Source organism: Homalodisca vitripennis, chromosome 7 (assembly GCF_021130785.1).
Source record: "Homalodisca vitripennis isolate AUS2020 chromosome 7, UT_GWSS_2.1, whole genome shotgun sequence".
Taxonomy (NCBI): domain Eukaryota; kingdom Metazoa; phylum Arthropoda; class Insecta; order Hemiptera; family Cicadellidae; genus Homalodisca; species Homalodisca vitripennis.
In genome coordinates, this window is record NC_060213.1 from 108,931,270 (window position 1) to 108,954,340 (window position 23,071).

The 23,071-nt window shown below is 34.6% G+C and overlaps 1 protein-coding gene across 1 annotated transcript; it reads left to right on the forward strand.

The window, feature by feature from the left end:
• Positions 1-187: 187 nt before the first annotated feature.
• On the forward strand, positions 188-22,476 carry LOC124366177 (integrin beta-PS-like). The gene is given in 12 exon segments (XM_046822536.1): positions 188-265; positions 267-347; positions 2,033-2,294; positions 3,512-3,740; positions 7,960-8,044; positions 10,531-10,701; positions 12,399-12,497; positions 12,913-13,077; positions 16,931-17,221; positions 19,790-20,035; positions 21,256-21,543; positions 22,385-22,476. Coding segments are annotated over 12 exon segments (2,073 nt in total). The 3' UTR covers positions 22,463-22,476.
• Positions 22,477-23,071: the final 595 nt, after the last annotated feature.

The window sequence follows — 23,071 nt, forward strand, 5'->3', positions numbered from 1 at the left end:
TTACATATGGGCTGAATGGGCTATAACCCAGGGCTGCAGAATTCAGTAAGCGGCAAATTTTGGTAAAAAAGTAAAAGAGTTGTGGTTAGCCCAGGGGCGGCAAACCTTCAAATCCGCCTCTGGATACAAACGTCACCACTGCTCACGCTACATAGTATAGATAGAAGTATATGTTGTTGGATTGCAGATGGAGGTGTGGCTGTGGTGGATGCTGACGCTGAGTGTGGTGTGCGTGTCTGTATACAGCCAGCAGACTGAGAAAGGTGACACAGAACCCTTGCACAGTGAAGCAGACTTGCCACGACTGTATACAGACGCCGACCTGCGCCTGGTGCGCTCAGCCCACGGTCAGTGTGTTGGGATTAATAATAGATATCAATCAATTCTTTATTGTTACATAACATTTTATAAATTAGGAAAGCTAATAAACAGGCATCGTTGACAATGTTACTGGTAGGAGTAACATTAAATACAATATTATAGTCAGTTAATATAATATACAAACTAGCTGTTTCCCGCGGCTTCGCACGTTTTTCGTAAGCTTTGCCCGTGTATGAGCACTTCTGGCTCAAGTGATTTATATTTCAAACACCGATGTAGGTTTACCTTGCTGCCACGATCAAGAAAATATGTCAAAAGTGTATGTTTATAGTCATTGTACTCGTACACGTACTTTATTGTAAAGTGGTCTAACACTGAAGCTTTAAGTTCAATCCGAAATTTATTTTAAGGACAAATATATATCAAAACTTACGCCTTCAAATAAAGTTTGGCTATTTAATATACGTAACTGTCTCGTAATTGCAGTTTATAATGTGCAGGCGCTTTGATAACTTTTTTTGCAGCGCCGCCTGGTGATGAGTTACATCAATAGGCATAGAATATAAACCTTCTACGTGTAAAAATACATATACATACAAATTTTCATAATGATCGGTCGAATAGTTTCTGAGTCTATAAAGGACATTCAGACAAACATTTTAGTTTTAGATAGATAGGGTACGGTAACTAAATTAAAAATTTGAATATACTCGGATTTGTGTTGCACTTATTTACTGTGTATCGTCAAAATATTCCTGAATACGTTAAGAATTGTTCTCCAATACAAATTCTATTAGACTAGTTTCAAATGGTTCCTTTTGTACCATGATAAGCGTAAAAAAGCCCGTTTTGTTTTCGGGTGTTATTAAGTGAGCTAATTTGCTAAAATTTATTTCTCCGCATAAAGAGGTGGTTTTGCCAAATAATGACACATTTGTTTGATTTCTCAACAATTGCTAATGAAATAAAAATAAAACTTTACAACAACACATTAACTTGTACAAACATTTCCTTTGAAATTTGCGATTTTTGTATATAAAATCTGAGTAACTGTTGTTTGTCAAACTATGTTGTGACTTCTTTAACAATACAAAACCAAGTCCAAATAAACATTTAATTTAGTGAGTATATGATGTTGTGCCATAAATGCTGGCAGATCCCAATCATTATTACGTTAAAGTTATATACATAACATAGAGTAATCTACATTTCCTGTGAAGGAAGACAATTTGTGATAGCGTACATCTAGAGTAGACCTTGTTGTTAACAACGTATTTCAAATATAAGCTTGCAAAGTTCAGAAACCGTGGTACATGCCCAGAGTTGAGTATCGGTTTTTATATCAAGTGTCATCGTTGGGTTTTTTATAGATACATTCCTTTTTGTACCTTATTAACAAATATTGATATTAGGTTCAATAAGATTTTGAATAAGACATCAAATTTAATTATTGCCTGAACCCTAAGAAGAAAAATAAAGGTGCGAAGTGTGGCGAATTGTTTTTTTGTGTGTGGTATTTTGTTATATTTTATCATTATAATGTTAACAGAATATATTTTATTTCTTGTTATGAATTATAATGTATCGTATAAATCTTGTCACAGTAATAAATTATCTTAGCTAAATTAGAGAATTCCATTTTTTATGTTCTTAAAATTTCTTAGTACTTATTTTTTTGGGAACCTCTAAAATTTGTTCGCTTGACTTACAGGGATTTGAAGACCATAATCGCTGCTACCAGCCGAGTGGTAATCCTCGTGTCGAGTGTAATGCGTCGTACATTGTGGATCCGAGCAATGAGTTTAGAACCATAGTGCAGAGAAAGCTCAGCAAGGGCAAGTACTCCGCCAGCGAATACTACGCCAACTCCACCTATACAGCCACGTCTCCATCGCCTTCCTCATCTTCATCATCGTCTCACCACGAGGCTGTACAGATCTCACCCCAGCGGGTCTCCCTGAAGCTAAGAATCAGTGAGTTGTCTCAATAATATGTAGTTACTTAAAAATGTCCCTCGTCTTATTCCTCTATCCATCGTAAGAGAACTGTATCTTCTGATAATAGGAAACGAGCCAAAGGGACTCCAATTTATTGTAATCATCACCTGTGTAAATTGTGTCACCCTCACTGAGGAGCACATGTGAATGTCAACTATTCAAGACAGGAAGACTTCTTTTTCTAAGCAGGTTAATTATTGTAACCTGTTATCCTTTTCTGAATGTTGTATTTATTTTCTAGATGAAGAGTGTCAAGTTGGCGAAATCTATACAGATTTAAAAAATGCCATTGACAAGGTTAATCAATCAACTATTCAATTATTCTATAGAAGCCGGACTAATTTTGTTTGTCACAGACATGTTTAAACCTGTTTGGTTCTTCCTCAAGGGAGAAGCAGAAAACGTAGTGTAGCCCTAAAGGACGCAAACAAGCTGGAGGTATTTGGCTAACCTACCGTATTAAATACAGGCCGCTCACCCATCAAATTAGTTGCTATTCTTTTACCCTCAGGATAATAACAGGATGTTTGACACTCGTGGTGAAAGCAAGAGAAATCTTTTCAGCCAAAATGGAGGGAAATCCAGATTGGGGTAGTTTTGAGACAAATTACTTTGAGTCCAACTTTGAATTCATCATCGAGTTCTTGAGTCCTAGAATGTTTCTTCTTTGAGGACTACTTTGATCTAATCTTCCTTTTGTGGCCACAGCTGCAATTTAGAGCCAAGAAGATGAAGCCGCGGTGTGTGATTCGACATCAACGTGAAGAGAAGTCATTTTAAAATTGTATTAAGTGGTTATGTTCGTAGGCAAAATTTCAAATAACATTGAAACCACCAGACCCACCCCATAAGATATAATTTTAGTTAATTATTAAACTACTATATATTGGCAGCAACGAGGCAAGTCATAGTTTTATTTTAACATTTAAAATAGGTGCCAGTAGAAATAATTAAACTTTGCAACGCCGAATTTTTATTACTACGACCTCAGAGAACTCCAATCCCATGTGTTTCATCCATTCGGTAAATGTTAATTAGACGTTATTAGTGTATTTAGTCGTATTATGTGTTCAAGTAGAGAGTTCTACATATTAGCATACCATTCTTGTAGGGTTTAGGTATGCTGTACTACATGGATTTGCATATTACTGTAACAATTTTATGAGATTTTTATTCAAAATCTTTTATTGCAGATGAGCCTTTCAGGATTACGGTAGATTATGCCCAGGCCGAAGATTACCCTGTGGACCTCTATTACCTCATGGACCTCAGCTATTCCATGAGGGATGACAAGGAGAAGCTGTCCAGTCTGGGCGATGTGTTGGCTAAGAGGATGCAGAACATCACCAGGAACTTCCGCCTGGGGTTCGGCAGCTTTGTAGACAAGGTGGCCATGCCCTACGTCAGTACAGCGCCCATCCAGTAAGGGCAGCATTGGTCATGTTAAGTTAGGATAACTATAAGGTCTATGTAAAGAAATTTCCTTGTGTGGTAGATGTGGGAATTCTTCATTGCCAACATTTATTCTTGATCTTGATTTTGCAGAATGCTTGATCTACCAACCAACTAAAATCATAGTGTATAGGGCTCATTTATATCATGAAAGCATTATTCACCAAAAACACCACCAATAATTTTTCATTAATATATTTTTAAGAGTTGCAATATATAATTATTAAAATATATTTTTAGAAAAATTTTTTGAGGAAAATTTAAATATCATAAATTATTTCTTGTAGTCTTACTGTTATTTTTTTTACTTATTTCTTACAGGCACTGATACAACACTAGACAAAATAGATATTGAAAGGGTGAACACACCCTTAAACAAATATTGGCTAACTTTTGGTATACTATTTTGGAACCAATATTTTCATTGATAGTAAAAGGTTTTTCTTTATCATGTATGGCGGTGAAAGTAGAAACTGCTCTGGACTGTAGGTGAGTGTGAAACAATCCCTGAGCAGTTTTATGCCTACGTCAATCTGTAGGTGATTTGCTTCTCTCCCGTTAGTTACAAAGACATTACATAGTTGGAATAGACTTTTCGGATAAGTCAACGTTTGACACACCATTTAAAACGGTGGTCGATTGAATAGACATAATAACAGCTAAAGACATTTCAGACATTTGGCATATTTATGTGTTACAAAATGTGTCAATGATTTGAGGATTGAAGTGTACCCTTGCGATGGTATTTTCGAGGCAAGCGAAAATATTCGCAATTTGCCAGATAGCTCCTCGAGGTGGTTTTTAATTTCCAGGGTTCGAGAATTTAGTTTAACTGTTAATTATTGTTATAAGTACAAAGTCAGATAGCCAAGCGGAAAATACCGATACTTCAAAAAATATTGGGCTTATTTCTTCACGTCAACTCCAACACAATTTAGAAAAAGAAGAAAAAAATCTTATTTAGTAAAATAAAAAGTATCCTGTTCCAAAAAGTTATTGTTCCAGAGATTTTGAAAATTGTTATTTTAGAATTTCCAAAATTTAACCAGTATACAGTATTTTAATTAATACGTCGGTCAGTAAGTAACTAATCAATTAGCGGAGTAATTTCCACTAATAACTTGGTCGGGAAAGTCGTATACAGTAATAATTGTAAGAGTCCAGGTCGGAATGATTAATCGGTTAAATAATTATATTAGAAGCAAAGTACAAAATTAGAGCAAAAATATAAATAGGAGTATGGTAACTATGGCAAACAAAAGCAATAGTTAAATAATACCAATAGTGAGTATGCAGTTTTAGAAATTAAATATTAGCCATGCATCAGTATCACAGTGCAACTTCTACAGTCATAAAGCAAGCTCAAAATCGTTAACAAAAAAATATTTTTTAAGCTATGCAAAAGCTAGAAAATTTATAGTCGGAAAATAGGCAAAACTGTACTTATTCTGTAGGTAAATGTATGACCCCAAATTATAATATCAAGTCTGTAAGAGTTATATGCTAAGCATATAATTGTTTCTGAAGTTCATAAATCATGGGCATGATATGTTTGTAGAAGGCACAAAAAGACAAAGGATTTTCCCTCCTTTTTAGCATGTAAATCCCAAATAACCTAGAAACAATGGATTAAGGGAAGGAAGTAACTTGTCTCTTAGAAATACTCAACGCAGATAAAGAATTCGAATACTTGTATTCGAATACAAGAGTGCTTTTGAATACACCGTATTTAATTCTTTTCGTATGTATTCGATTTTCCCATCACTACTATCGACTTGTCACTAGGCCGTTGTTTTAAAGGTTTGATCGGGCTCTTGGTGGTGGGAGCTTTCCTCTTCAGAAGTAACATGTTACGTAGTCTGCATCAGGTGGTAAAATATCACATTAAAAAAGGAAATGTACATATAGTATCTTTCTTATGTAACTTATCTTCTCACTTGATGAAGAGGATAGATTTCAATCTTCGAAACGTTGTGTTACACATTTTGTAACATATAACGATGGCAAACGTCCGAAATCCTGTTATCCTTTTAAACCTTCTATCATCATTAACAAACTTTAAACAAAGAAAAGGTCCTATCTCAGAGATCAATTAATTCCCTTGTTTCCTTGTTCCCTGACCTCGGCCCAAACAATAAATGAATTTTGCTAATAAGTAAAGACTAGTAGGGCAAAAGAAAAAAATGGAAAAGAGAGAATGATATGAGTGTGTGGTACCTACAATATTCACCCGTTTCAATTTATCCAATTTCCACGCAATATATGGATGTATAATACTTATAATACTCACACTTTTAGATTCAATTAACTTCCGCACAAGGACTTCACTCCTCCTTTCAAATTTACCCAACTTCCACTCAAAGGATGGGTTTACTTGACCCATAGAGCTTCTGCAACTTTATTCTAAGTTCAGCAATAAATATCTTTATTCTTACACACCACTGAAATAAACTGAATTATTAGTTAAATTATTAATATTTTTAATGTTATGTTTTTGGGCAAAAAGATTTGTAACTTTTGTGTTGGGAAGTGAAAGTGAAAGTGTTTACTAGTACATAAAATTTGAAATGGTTTTAATTTAGTAACATTAAACAGGCACCTCATAATGTAGATAAGATAACTTATTCTAAAGCATTTCTGATACCCTATTTTAAAACCATATAAACTATTAATGTGGGTGGCTGTAAAACAAAATCTTAGTCTAGCTCTTCTTGAAACAGCATATGACATACCGCCTTGGTACTTTTTGCAACGTCACCTTGAAAAATGTTTGTCACTGAAAGGATAAAATATAAATTTGAATTTTAATAATTAAAGGGGTAATATTTGAATTTTACAGCCATCATTACAGGATTGCGAAACGAATACCGTAACAGTATTTTCAGTTTTACTAAGGAAATTGTTGAGTGAAGTGTTTAGATACATAAAAATTGTGTTTGTTTATGTATTTTCCAGATAGGTAAGTGAAGTATTAGCTGTAGAGAGATCCGCAAAATCTCTTTACATAACTTTTGGATAGGTTTATCAGCACTTCTGTTTCCAGTTTAAAAATTATTGAATTATGGTTTTGGTGAAGATAGACTCCTGTCTATACACCAATCTCCTGAATACATTCTCGAATTATTTGTAAAATTGTTTATTAAACAGCAGTTCATTAAAACTTCAAAATTAAAACTGGCAGTGAATAAATTAATATTTTTCCAATATTCCAAATATTTAGATTTAATCACCAATTGCAAACAGGACCACTTGTAAAAGTTTTCACAAGAAAATTTGTTTTGTTTTAAATAACATACCGTAATTTAAATTAAAGTTTCTTGACTCAAAATTAAAATCTAACTAAAAATTCAATTTTCTTATAAAGTGCAATTCTCTAATTTAATTCAAAATAAAATGCACTTATTCTCTATTGTAAACAAAGCTAAATAAAACTGAATTTCTTCAGACCTTCTTCTTCTTCAGACCACGTGTGTCGCTTCACAGTTGGCACAGATTCAAACTGAAAACTGTACTTAAACTATATTCCTAATTATTATTTATTCCTTATTAATTATTTACTACAAACTTGAAATCTCGAGGTATTAAATGTATTCTGAAAAAATTAATATTCAAATTAAATTAGAGTTGAGAACTTGACTTGAACAAATCTGCTATGTTGCGTTAATAATTCAGTACGCTTTTCTTTTCCCAACCAGTTTGTATTAATATAAAAAAATTCCCTGCAAAAGAGATCTAACAGTAACCTAGTTGGCAACAAATGTCCCACATGAAAATCGTAATGAAACTATAACATTCCTACTCACGCAAATTCCCACTCATAACGAGTTTGGAAAAAAAAAGAACTGTTGTACCACTAAAATAATACGTCGAACAAAGAAAATTCCGTAAAGACTCGCAGTGTTAGAGTTAGTATACCGCCCCCTTCCCTAACTTATCGTGGATCCTTTCTTGAGAAATTTACATTTTTAATTAACGTACGTTTTGACAAACCTACTTATATCCTAAAATACTTTCCTGTATATTTTCTCCGATAATTATTTACTAATTAAATTTCAATTTGCCAATGTAGTTAATGATATATTACTAACTAAAACACTTTAATGAATTAAGTTTTACATATGAACATTGAAAAGTGGCCCTAGAGGCACCTACTACTGGAGTTTTACTCTGATTCTGTCATTATTTATAGACTAAAGAAGCCATGCAACCAATGTGAATCTCCTTACGGTTTCCGCAACCACATGAAACTCACAACAGACACCGCCAAGTTCAACGTAAGTCTGCATGTCTCAACTTGCGCCTTTATGATCGTATACTATACTATATATAATATAATATAATACCTGTTAGCCTGTTGGCCCATCGTTAGATAACGACAACATTTATGTCAATGTCAGAATGTAGCTTTTCATCGGCGGCGTTTATCATAAACCATTTTGAATCTTGATTTGTCATCTGCTTAAGACACTTCTCTGTTTAAATCACACCCTGCATGCCTCTTACGCACGTTTTATTGTAAATGTATTGACTAGAATATAGAATTATGTGAAGAATCTAAACGTTTGTTCTTAATAAATTTGTATGGACCTATTTAATGTTTTGGACTCTAGAAGTTGTATTTGATCATGGGAGAGGTTAAATTTGGTATTCTGTAAACAGACAGATAACAAGAAAAAAAAAACGAAATATAAAGAAATTGAACAATTAATTATAACAAAAGAATTTCTCGTACTTACCAAGCAGTACCGGTACTTCAGAAACTTGGACGGGAGTGAATAAAAAATAAAGGTATTCGTTAAGTCATTAAACTTTTAAATATATAGAGTTAAAAAAACTAAAATATTGCATAGCAGTGCTAAAAGTACCTTGATTTTTTAAAATGTTTTTCTCAGATTTGCAAGGTTTAATGATTAGACCTGTCCTCGTTAGAGAAATGGTTAAGGTTGAAAATGTTGTTAAAACGGGTTTTTAATGTTTAATGTTATTGAATTTGGATTAATATATTCTGGGCTGTATGAAGCCGAATGTAAAAGGTTTTGCTATAATCATATAAATTTTGCATGTTAGTTATATGGTCTTTGTGTCATTTTAAAAATATTCATTCACTGTTATCAGTGTTATTTTATGTTATTGTTCTTTGTGATTACAATTATGATAATGATAAATAATGATAATGATAATGATATTTATTCCGTAAGTACATACAAATTAGAAATACATTTTCGTCTCGGAATTCCACTAACCATCATTATCCAGTATCGATGATTAGGCAACAAAAATTAAAAACTAATTATTCAGTCTACCTCAAGTTGACACATAATATCTTCGGGCTTGTGCACATAGATAAATATAATAAATAATGTAAATAACTGTTGTATAATAAATAATGTAAATAAATGCTCTATAATAAATAATGTAAATAAATGTTCTATAATAAATAATGTAAATAAATGTTGTATAATAAACAAATATATTAATTGAATATAGTTAACAACACATATAGAAATATCAACAAATTCAAATAACAATAACAAAACTTAACAAAATATATAACAAATTATTAGTAATTTCAATTGTATATGAAGACATTTTTAAAATTATAAATATCTATCTACAATAAGGATACTTACTACTAATTTGTGCATGGCAAAAACGTAGCTAGTAAAAGATTTGGGGGGAGGGTTTAGACAACTGATATTTTTCCGTAGTGGACAGAGAATAAGACCCCATATTGTTCCTTAAAATGTTCTTGGCCCGTTTCCTTGTAGAGAACGATATTTCAGCAGTGCATGCCAGTAATACTTAATTATTTAAATAATAATAATAGTTTATTAAAAAAAGTAATTGAAAGATATGAAATTTTGAGTGGGATCCGACCCCCGCTGGCTACGTCCTTGGTGCATACTTCATGTTGTTACATTTGCATCTTTTGTATTTCTTGTATAACAATATTTTAAGGTTTTATTTTTTTTTCTTGCATTCATACACTTAACAACTGAAATATATAAACTCGGTAAGACAGTTTCTTTAAATTTGTTCAAAAACATTAATGTTTTATAGTTAAAGTTTGGAAACGTTATTCCGGCTATGTATTACCTACGCGTATGTGTTTCTAATAACAGTGTGACAGGTTTGTGCGTGTGTGTGAAAAGCTTGTAGAGACGTGTACTAGAGTATAATGCTTTTTATACTCTCAAACCTTATGACCTTTAATTTTAAACTGTAGTTTGAAGAATAAAATAAATCTGAAAGGTCATAGAAACATTTTAAATCTAAGCCCTACAAAATGCAGGAAGATTTTTTACAAGTAATTTAATACATCCAAAATAAGTCAGTTTTGCGCAAAATAAACAATTTCTTGTTATTTTAATAAAAAGATACATTTTACATTATTTTATTTGTAAATTTAACGTACTTTATATTTTTATATGAATAAAAAATGTTTTAAGCCACCTAATTTGGTTTGTAGTAATTTTAGCGCAATAAGAAATCATTACTAGACTGTAAAAAAACTTTTTCTTTAATAAATGTCTCTATATCCATGATAGATGCCGCTTAGACCGCACCGTGTCCGTCAAAACTCAAACTTCACATATCGGTGACAGTGCGGGCACGGTGCGGCCACGACGGTCGGTGTCGGTGCGGACATGTGTCGACTTGCAGGTTGAAAACTGCGCTGCAATTCTTACACCGTATGACGGCCGTGTCGGGCGAGGTGCGGGCATGTGTGTTCCTACCTTTATTTGACCATGTGTCACAGGACGAGGTGCACAAGGCTGCCATATCAGGGAACCTGGACAGTCCCGAGGGAGGTTTCGACGCCATCATGCAGGCCGTGGTCTGCCGGGAGCAGATCGGCTGGCGGGAGAGGGCCCGGAGGCTGCTAGTCTTCTCTACGGACGCCGCGTTCCATTATGCTGGTGACGGAAAGGTCAGTCACTCTTCCTTGTTGTGGAAAAATCAGTCACTCTTCCTTGTTGTGGAAAGGTCAGTCACTATTCCTTGTTGTGGAAAGGTCAGTCACTATTCCTTGTTGTGGAAAGGTCAGTCACTATTCCTTGTTGTGGAAAGGTCAGTCACTTTTCCTTATTGTGGAAAGGTCAGTCACTATTCCTTGTTGTGGAAAAGTCAGTCACTATTTCTTGTGGAAAGGTCAGTCACTATTCCTTGTTGTGGAAAAGTCAGTCACTATTTCTTGTGGAAAGGTCAGTCACTTTTCCTTATTGTGGAAAGGTCAGTCACTATTCCTTGTGGAAAGGTCAGTCACTATTCCTTGTTGTGGAAAAGTCAGTCACTATTTCTTGTGGAAAGGTTAGTCACTATTCCTTGTTGTGGAAAAGTCAGTCACTATTCCTTGTGGAAAGTTCAGTCACTATTCCTTGTTGTGGAAAAGTCAGTCACTATTTCTTGTGAAAAGGTCAGTCACTATTCCTTGTGGAAAGGTCAGTCACTATTCATTGTTGTGGAAAAGTCAGTCACTATTTCTTGTGGAAAGTCAGTCACTATTCCTTGTTGCAACACACCTGGGCTCCCCACATTAATATTCCATATTTTAAAACTGATTGGATGTAGGAAAAATGAACAGTTTTATGACTTTGAAGAGAGACTGTTTCTAGTGGCCAAGACAAACACCAGTGTGGTCGTTGCGAGAGCTGAAATATTTTTCCTGCCATCCTGAATTATTGTACTCCTCCCACTTTGTATTTTAGGAGTGGCCACTGAGCTTTTTAAGTGAACTTAGTTTAAAAATCTGATAATGTAACTCTGAAATCGTCCATTTCCAATTTGATTTGTTCAATTATGAATTCAATTATCTGAGGACACTTTTTTAAACAGTGACCTCGAAGTTATAGCAACAAACTCCGTCATTATAGTTACAGTAAATTAGTTTCGAGCATCCATTACAATCAGTTTTGTAACTATTTATATGCTAAACAACAATCAAATTATTTGTGTGTCTGGTCTAATGAAATTATTATTATCACCCATGTTTCATCAAGAAATTAGTTGTTGATTAAGAGTATTTTTAGTGGTTAGAATAGTCTGCATGTAGGTCTCCTTGTTGTGTCAGTAGTCCATGTTTAGCTTATTATTAGTGCATGGATGTCCCAATTCAAGAGTGATTAATATGTCAATACCACCACCAGTCTCAAACAATGGAACCTTCTTATTTCTTGTTATGTATTTCCTGTAGCTTACGTCATCAGCTTAACAATTAAATTATAACAACAGTTCAAATTGTGGATTGCTTTTGTGGCTCCAATTTTTAATACTAGTTATAAGCCTAAAATCTTATGGACTCTGTCATAAATGATTAATATTTGATCATTGAACACTTTATTTATATAATAAGAGCTTTTAAATGAATTTTTACCATCGCTTGATATCAACTTTAGTTCAAAATTAACTAGAATTGATTGTAATAAAACATTACAATCACATATATTGACTGACCAAATAATAGACAACTGAAATACAATTTTAGTGTTTACATTATGTTCCATGAAATCGTTTGGGTCAAACAAAACAAGACTCAATTTGCCACTTACACATATAAAGTCAGAGCGTGTTGCAAATTTGTAATATAGATAAGACTTCACAAGCTCACACAAGAATGTATTGTTCTAGCTCGGAGGCATTGTGAAGCCGAATGATGGACTGTGCCATCTTGATGGGGAAGGCACCTACACACACTCCACGCTCCAAGACTACCCGTCCATTGCACAGGTACTTCAGTCAGAAAACACAGAAAATGTAAAATAAAAAATGGCAAAAAATCTTTTGTTGTCACTTTTATCTTCAAATAGTTACCGAAAATGAATCGGATTTCTTCCAAAGGGTTGTATTTTGATTTTGGATAGATTTGAGTGAAATTTCAACATTACGTTATAGGAGGTATTTGATCATGCACTTGGGTAATTTAGTATATTAATTTTGGCATGACTTCCAGTCCAATCAAATACTTTTGATAAAGTTTAATTTTTATGAAAACTGTTGAAATTGAAAATTGGTGATAAACTCAATAAGTTAAGGAAGTTTCTGAGTATGAAATGTGGAAAGTTAGCCTTATTAAAATGGCCATCATAGGTGGCAAAAGCTTAGAATAACTCTAATTAATTGTGAAACCTGTTTTGTGTTGTAGATCAACCATAAGGTGAAGCAGAATGCTATAAACGTGTTATTCGCTGTAACCAGTGACCAGATTGAAGTGTACAATAGATTAGGAAAGCACATAGAAGGTAGCACCTCCGGTACACTCTCTGGGGACTCGAGTAACGTCGTTGACCTGGTGCAGGAGCAATACAATGTGAGCTATTTCTACATCAAATTTTACAACTTATTAATTGTTTACATAAACATTTAAATTTCCAGAATGTACTTCGACGTATTGTGTTAAGTTTCAAGACGATGGATGGAAGGTTCTTCTTACATTTAAGAGTGATAAGGTAAACTAGTACCCTCCTGTGTGACAGGAGCCATCTCTTTCTCATGCTACTGGACTCAGTAAAGAGTAGGTGTACTCTGATAGTCATGTAAAGAAGGGGTGGTTACAGATCCGAGTAGGATCAGGTAATGCTTCTTTTTTGGATGGGCTTTTAGAGAGAGTATGGACAAGAAACAATTAGAGAGGTATAAAAGTCTTAAGCTATTGGTTTCCAGCAGGTGAAATGCATTTAGAAAAATACACTTTATTACAATCTAATAACTTTACAACTTCTAATGTGAGTACAGACTCAGAGAAACTCATACAATAAGAGGGGTTGAATTGAGCCCAAACCCAGTAAAACTATGTTTTTGTCATTTTTTCTGAAGTAAAAAACGTTTTTTAGTCTAAAATAAATGTTATACCCTAGATGAGTTCATTGAGGTTTTAACATTCTGGCCATATTTTGGCAATTTTTCACACTTTGAAAAAAATTGAAACAACTACAAAAAAATCTTGTCCTAATTTGGTCTGCTTGAACGAACAAAAGAATATATCAATATGTGTTTGATGAGTTTATCTTAGTTAATGTGTTTAAAGGTGGTAACATCAATTTTAAGTTTGTAATTCCAACCTATTAAGAGCTAGATGTGGATTCATTTCACCCCTTCAATTTTTATGGTTTTAGGGGCGACTTGAATAAAAAAGGAATCATGAAAAAGGAGCAAAATTGAAAAGGAAAAATATTGAAACTAAAAGCCCAAAGAGAAAAAGGAAGAAACTTTGACTGAAAAAATGAATACACGCAAAGGCTTAGTGCTACTGATAATTCGTATGTAATTATTTAATATAAAGAGAAATATTTCCCAGATATAGTTGGGTAAGGGAACCCACAATGGTAGAAGTAGAACATTAATATTTTGTTAGCATAATGATTATGAGTTGGCTGAATTGGAAATGACCAGACAAAAAGGATGCATGCTGATATAAGAAGAATAACGTTCTTGAGAAAATTTAGGAACCAGTTCTAGTAAATTGGCATCCCTGAATACAAAATCTGCTAATTTAGCAACCAGAAACAGAAACTAAACATACTTAATATTCCAACATATAATACATACTACAAATTAAAAATAACAATAGTATTTATATTTATTTTTATGTGCTGATTGTCCATTGCATTACCATATTTTTAGCACTTATTACACAAATGAAATTCAAAACATAATTTAAATGGTGTTGTATTTAAATTTAAATTGTATAGTTTTGTTTACACACAAATAGTTTCAAATATATCTTTAAATACTGTACTATACATTATGTCCTTTAAATATTTAAAATATACATTATGTCCATTCAACATATTAAAAATCTCCAACATATCATATATTATACCCTTCAAACATTAATATGACTTAATGTTCAGTCAAAATTTCATTAATTTATCACTCCGGATTAAACCATATTACATTTTACATAACAAAGGCTTTACAAATCATAATAATACACAAGTCATTAATTTAAGTGATAATGGAATGTGGGACAACACAGCAAGGAGCTTTAACACATGACTTGTATGGGCAGATGTATGTGTAGTCTGCAGTACTACTGCTTTGACACGTATTCGGTATTACATAATATTAGAGTCTACCGTTCTATGTTCTAATTTAGGGTCAGTTATTATCATTGTTTTGAGTTGATTTGGAAATTAATTGTTTTAACTTAGCAGGTAGTTTGGGTAATTTATTGTTTTGTTCCAGTTACGACTGCCTCATCACAATACCAGTCATTGTTGTTAACACATATTTAGTCTAAGCTAATACTTTTATGTCATTTGTTCAATGGTAAATCCCCTTTATTTGTCTTACTCTGCTCATCCTCATAGGCCACTGGCCTGTATGAAATGAAATGAAAAATTATTTTATTAGAGGCGAAGTTAGGATTATAAAGTTCTCTCTACCACTTAACCTCATTAAAATTAAACTAACATATATATATATATATATATATATATATACATTTATAACTAAAACTTAGTCTATTTATTTACATTACATATTAAATGAATCTTAAAATCAAAACAATCATCAATAATTAATGTAACTATATACAAATTTACAATAATATCGCAAGACACACACTCGCATTCATTCAACTTGCATGCAATTGCCCTAAGTACCGCACACCATAGCCGCCAACCGCTATACCCCCTGACCCCCCAGCATCAATGCCCTGACCTCCGCCCCAAAGCGAGCGCGCTTATCGATGGCTCTGATGTTAACAGGTAAAGCATTCCACAATCGGCAGCAGAAACTGTAAACGATTTGCTAAAGGTAGTTGTTCGATGAATTGGGATAGATAATAAGGATGTACCCCTCCTTGTACTTCGTTCACTTATTTCAGACATAAATCGAAAGTTGTTTGAAAGATAACTAGGACAATTTGTATTTAAAAACAGCGTGCAACAGAATGAGTGAGTGATAGTCACGAAGGTCTCCTAGGTCTTTATGAGGATCTCCTATTAAACAGTTACAAGATTAACAGTGCTGATAAAAAGTTCAACATCACAAACAGGATTTGAACCTGCACTCTTTATAAATCAGATCGAAAGTTTGATGCCTTAGACCATGAAGCCATTAGCTCTTTTGTATTCTGTTCTAGATTCTTTTGCACAAATAACGTTAATTTTATAAATACTCTTGCTTGTTTTCCACGTTTATCTTACTTTTGTATTTTCTTATTACTTCATCATCCATGTAGAGCTGAGACGGTATTTCAGTAATCAGTAAGCCTACTTAGTAACGATTTCTTTTCTCCAGTATCTGTAAAGGTTACTGAGAACTAAAATAGTGATGACAGATGCTTTGTTTCTAGTACTCTGTATGGTTACAAGATACAGATATTTTCTCGTACTGATTACTTTACTAGTCCTGAAGTACCTGAAGTATCCTTACTGGTACCGAATACTGAAGTATTGACTTGAGGCTGACAAGTACAATATAAATACTGCGATCGTAAAGCCCCAACTGGAAAACCCCAGTGTCAGTTGTAATATTCTTGAATTAGTTATTGAGTAATAAACGTATTGTTTTAAAGAAACTAAACAGTTTATGTAATACATTGAGTTACAAGTGTTTAATTACGTAAATTATGATTAGATATTTTTTTAAATGAGAGCTTATGTTTTTTTCATAATACAAAAATGTGTTCATGTACCAAAAATGCACGAAAGAAAATTAAAATTACTTATAAAATAGAATTTTATTGACATGACCTAAAAGAATAACCAATACCTATAACAGCCCATTGGACTCTATTCAAAGAAGCAGAGGTGCAATTTATCGTACAATTAATTAATTACATCTCAAAAATTATAAACTTTATAATAATAATAAATTATGTTTATACATTATTTACATAACTGTGTTGTACTTTTGAATACTATAATTTACGCCAAAGCATTTACAAAACTGTACGTTTATTAGGGAAAATACTCAGTATTTTAAGCGTTAAAATACGGAAATGCTAATTTAGTCTTCTAGTATTTAAAACGTTACAAATACTGCAATACTGATTTCAAGTATGCAGTATTTGTAACCAGTATATTTGTACTTAGTATCGCTGAGTAACCGTATCAGAAGTAACGGTTACATGTATGTACTGATTTAGCCCATCTCTACATACATGTTGTAGGCTACTGTAGAGTCTGTGCTAACAAAACATTGGTATTCCCCAGAAAATCAAGTCATCAGTGGAAATGAAGGACACGGCGAGTAATGCCGTGAAAGTGACGTACTACTCCAAGTGCCTGGACGAGAACGGTTCGCTTAAACAGACCAACAAGTGCGACGGGCTGCAGGTGGGAACGGTGGTCACTTTTCAGGTGGAGGTCGAAGTCATGTCCTGTCCCAAGGATCCCAAGGAGTGGAACCATGTGTTCCAGATTTATCCTGTCGGCATCAACGAGTCCCTGACTGTTGACCTGGAGATGCTGTGTTCCTGCCCCTGTGAGAGCCCAGGCAACCCTGTAAGTCCACTGGTCATTTCAAGTGTAAAAATGTATTTAAGTCTTAAAATTAAATTAAAAACATACATGAAAAGCGAAGAAAATATGGACATAAATGTTATTATTTGAAAAACTATATTATTTCCTCTTACATGAATTCTAAATTATTTAGGTATGACAAGGTAATTTGTGTATTTGGAATAAAAATTGTACTTTTGGATTTTCATTCCTGGTCATTATGGTTACTATTCGATGCTTAGAGATATATATTCATGGTTGAATCTCAAAATAGTTAGAAAATGAAAATAGATGCCAGAAAGGCATAATACTAACAAAATGTTTACTGGTTTCACTAAGTTTAGTTAAAATAATCATGGTTTTAGTGATTGAATCACTAATTAATACATACGATATACAATGCAACACTTCAACACATAACATGACTCAAGTGCAAAGGGTTGATTCAATGGGAATTTTGTTGCCCTTAGCTCCATTTCATCTTCTGTTTAGCGCAGTATCTAAAATTTGACACTGTCACAGACTTTACTCCTGGAATCTAGTGTATACGCCCTACTGAAGAGATCCAAAATTGTTGTAGTGCAGCATCTGAAATCTGACACTGTCACAGACTTTACTCCTGGAATCTAGAGTATACGCCCTACTGAAGAGATCCAAAATTGTTGTAGTGCAGCATCTGAAATCTGACACTGTCACAGACTTTACTCCTGGAATCTAGAGTATACGCCCTACTGAAGAGATCCAAAATTGTTGTAGTGCAGCATCTGAAATCTGACACTGTCACAGACTTTACTCCTGGAATCTAGAGTATACGCCCTACTGAAGAGATCCAAAATTGTTGTAGTACAGCATCTGAAATCTGACACTGTCACAGACTTTACTCCTGGAATCTAGAGTATACGCCCTACTGAAGAGATTCCAAAATTGTTGTAGTGCAGCATCTGAAATCTGACACTGTCACAGACTTTACTCCTGGAATCTAGAGTATACGCCCTACTGAAGAGATCCAAAATTGTTGTAGTGCAGCATCTGAAATCTGACACTGTCACAGACTTTACTCCTGGAATCTAGAGTATACGCCCTACTGAAGAGATCCAAAATTGTTGTAGTACAGCATCTGAAATCTGACACTGTCACAGACTTTACTCCTGGAATCTAGAGTATACGCCCTACTGAAGAGATCCAAAATTGTTGTAGTGCAGCATCTGAAATCTGACACTGTCACAGACTTTACTCCTGGAATCTAGAGTATACGCCCTACTGAAGAGATTCAAAATTGTTGTAGTGCAGCATCTGAAATCTGACACTGTCACAGACTTTACTCCTGGAATCTAGAGTATACGCCCTACTGAAGAGATAAAAAATTGTTGTAGTGCAGCATCTGAAATCTGACACTGTCACAGACTTTACTCCTGGAATCTAGAGTATACGCCCTACTGAAGAGATTCAAAATTGTTGTAGTGCAGCATCTGAAATCTGACACTGTCACAGACTTTACTCCTGGAATCTAGAGTATACGCCCTACTGAAGAGATCCAAAATTATTGTAGTACAGCATCTGAAATCTTCACTGGACGGAAGGTGAAATGGAGCTAAACACAACTTTTGCATAACACTTCCGTAAAAACATACAGAAAATCGATGACAAATCATGTACTTAGGTTGGATTTAAGTCATGTTTATGTATTCATGGTTACATGTATACATATGTGTATACAACACATATGTCCTTCAGCTAGCAGATTAACGAACTGTTTCCTCGTCTGAGAGAGGGCCAGCTCCAAAGAGAGACTCATGCAATTCTGAACGATGAGTTATTATATTCACAGTACAGCGGCGAGTTATTATATTCCCTTGTTATCGTTATGAATATGAAATATTTATTTTGAACGTATTATTCCTTATTTTTGTGGCATTATTGTAATAATAATTGTATAATCTATGCATTTAGTACCTTTTAAATCTGTCCAAGAATATAATTATATAAAATATGTTCATTGTAAACGAATGGCTGCCATTACTGTGTAGGTGGCCCCCTAAACCGCCTAATTAATGAAATTAAGTCATCTTATCCTTTTTTATTATAAAATAAGGAAAAAATAGCGTGAAATTTATATTTTTATTCTTTGTTTGAAGTTTACTTTTAACAATGGAAGGATTGTAAAGGAAACAGGATTTTCCGGACATTTTCCATCGTTCAGTGAAACAAAAAAAATCAGTAACACTTCGTTTCGAGATCTGCAATCTGATCTCTTCTTCAGGTAAATAACTAACCTTCAGGTCTGATTTTTTGTTTCACTGAACGGTGGCAAATGTCCTATATTTTTATGTTGCAATTGGACCTCAATGACAAGTTACGTGTAGCTCGGTGAGTCAAAGTACGTGTAATTTAATGTAATGAATAGATACATTTACAGTCGATTTGTTTTCCTTGCTGTCACTAATGAAATAAAAAGAAAAAGAATTCTTTTGAAAGATCTTGAGCGGTAAAATTACTAAGGAATTATATTTAACACAATGTTTTCCATAAATCAACACTTGCCTGAAACTGTAGTAAACGTTTTGTCCACAGCTGTACAAGGAGTCTGCGCCCGAGTGCTCAGACGTCGGCACTTACAAGTGCGGAGTTTGTGAGTGCGACAGTGGCCACTTCGGACACAAGTGTGAGTGCGGGAGTGATAACACACAGCAGCCCGACAAGGACATTGACTTGACAGCCGGCTGCAGACCTGATAACATGACTGTCAACGACTGTTCTGGCCGAGGTACCTGTGTGTGCGGCCAGTGCGACTGCGACACCAGACCCAACCCTGAGGAGGTAGGAGTTAGAGATGGGTGGTATATAACGTATTAGTGTCGGTAACATCGTTATTCAGTGGTAACCTATTACCAGAATAACGTGTTACCAGTAACACCCTGTTATTTCTGTAACAGGCGGGCTGAATGATTTGGCGTTCTCGTAACGTATTTCTGGTATTAGGTTGCTCAATAACCTCGTTGCTGAATAACAGCCAAGGCTATTAACGTGCAAAGCAATGAGGCTAGGAACGGAGTTCTGGTAACGCTTTCTGGTATTACGTTACTGAGAAACCAATAACGTAGTGGAGAGAGCTGGATGGTATGGGAGGGGTGGACAGGGAATGGTTATACTTAATATATTGTTTTTATGGGCAAGTTTTCATCGTACATTGGCAAATTTTAAAATTATGTGTTATTTTTCTTTCATTGCATTCATGCCAGGATTTTGGACATTTGCCATCGTTTTTTAGGTTACGAAAAGCATAATACAACGTTTCGAGGGTTGGAATATGTCCTCTTCGTCAGGTGGGGGAGGTATTAATACATACAAAAATAACGAACAGAAAGAAGTAAAGAAGGGAAATAAAAGGGTTCAAACGTACCCAAAAGCTACATGGAGTCCAGTCCAGACGTTGTCACTGCACAGCCATCAAGTCAATATCCTTGTGGAGCTTGCATCATGTGCAGTGACAATCCTCGAAACGTTGTGTTATACCTTTTATAACCTATAACGATGGAAAATGTTCGAAATCCTGTTATCCTTTTAAACCTTCCATCGTCAATAACAAGCTTTAAACAAAGAATTGCATTCATGTCAATAATTTAGTGTAGCATTTAGATTAAATCTACTTTTGGGAGGGGAGAGATTGTAAGAAGACTATCAATATAATTTATTTTTTATGAGCTTATTTAGGTTTTTGTTTACTGTAACATTTATTGTGTATACATCCATTTGATTGTATAATTGGCAACAGGCAAGTTTTAAATCTTAAGTTAAAGCAATTAATTGACTTTAATCTGTAACGGTTCCTTTTGTTTAATTCAGCCCTATTTTCTGTTGTTAATGGTTTATTGTAGATACTTTATTTTTTTACTCCCTTGAACATTTTGAAATTGAGGCCAGGATAATAATGTAGTACTTTCAAACCTCCACTTGAATATCTCGATAAAAGCATTCCATCAGTACACTTTTTTTTAGAATGAAGAGTGCTTTAAGTTTAACTTTGATTTATTTTACAGAAAATATCAGGCTCGTTCTGCGAGTGTGATAACTTTTCTTGTAACCGCCACAATGGGTTGTTGTGCTCCGGCCCGGACCACGGACAGTGCGTGTGTGGCAAGTGTATGTGTGCCTCAGGCTGGACAGGAAGTGCGTGTGACTGCCGTGCCACCAACGACACTTGTATCCCGCCCGAGGGTGGCGAGATCTGCAGTGGTCGGGGAGTCTGCGAGTGTGGCATGTGCGTGTGTGACCAGGATGACGAGGGTAAGGGTTACTACAGCGGCAGCTTCTGCAACAAGTGCTCGGTGAGTTTTTCGTTTCTTCTCCGTAGTCAGTAAAATTCAGATACTACACACCTGAGGTGTATTTAACACTCAACGGCTATAACATTTTCACCTAATTTAAAAAAAATTTCACAATGTTACTAATAATCTTCATTAAAAATTATATACACTGTACAGTTTAGAATATTCTTAATTTTAATTTTTAAAACGAAAGATGAAAACTTAGGGCAATTTAAACGATGTTCTTTTTGAAAAAATGTATTTGAAATATTGATATGTATATTGACAAGTCTTTTTTTTTAAATATAACCCATTTTGTGATGTTTATAACTTTAAAAGGCATACAAAATGCTGCAAAGTGTCGCCTCTCCCAGCTCTCTAAACCAATTAGGAGAACTCCTAAAGCAATTTAAATACTATTTGTTCTTGTCTTTTTGGTGAGTTATTAGAAATTGTACATTGCCGTATTTCAGTAATGTTTTGAGATAAAACTTTTAATTTGGTATTTTTCTTAGTCTTAGTACTCACTATGAATATACCAAATCTTAGAAAAATCTAAAATTGTTGAAGTAAACTTTTTAACTGGCCTGTAGGAGGTCGCGAGTCGTTTTATGTTGTGCCATCACCGTTCTTTGCCATATTTATCAGTCAAACAAGGTTTAAACCTCGAAATAAACGATATCTATGTGTTTCTAAAAAACTAAACTATCCCAAAAGGGTATTGAAATTTTGTACTAACCTTATCACTTGGTTTAAGCAACTTATAAATTAGTCGTAAGGCATGTCCTATCACAACTGAGGAATGTGCCACTAATTGTACATTTGAGTTGACTGTTGTGATAATTGTGTGCCCTCCTTACAGACATGCCCGAACAGGTGTAAGGAGTTCAAGGAGTGTGTGCAGTGTTTGGTGTACAAGACAGGTTCTATCACGCTTTAGGAGTGTGCCACTAATTGTACGTACATTTGAGTTGACTGTCGTGATAATTGTGTGCCCTTCTTACAGACATGCCCGAACAGGTGTAAGGAGTTCAAGGAGTGTGTGCAGTGTTTGGTGTACAAGACAGGTTCTATCACGCTTTAGGAGTGTGCCACTAACTGTACATTTGAGTTGACTGTCGTGATAATTGTGTGCCCTCCTTACAGACATGCCCGAACAGGTGTAAGGAGTTCAAGGAGAGTGTGCAGTGTTTGGTGTACAAGACAGGTTCTATCACGCTGAGGAGTGTGCCACTAATTGTACATTTGAGTTGACTGTCGTGATAATTGTGTGCCCTCCTTACAGACATGCCCGAACAGGTGTAAGGAGTTCAAGGAGTGTGTGCAGTGTTTGGTGTAGAAGACAGGTTCTATCACGCTTTAGGAGTGTGCCACTAATTGTACATTTGAGTTGACTGTCGTGATAATTGTGTGCCCTCCTTACAGAAATGCCCGAACAGGTGTAAGGAGTTCAAGGAGTGTGTGCAGTGTTTGGTGTACAAGACAGGTTCTATCACGCTTTAGGAGTGTGCCACTAATTGTACATTTGAGTTGACTGTCGTGATAATTG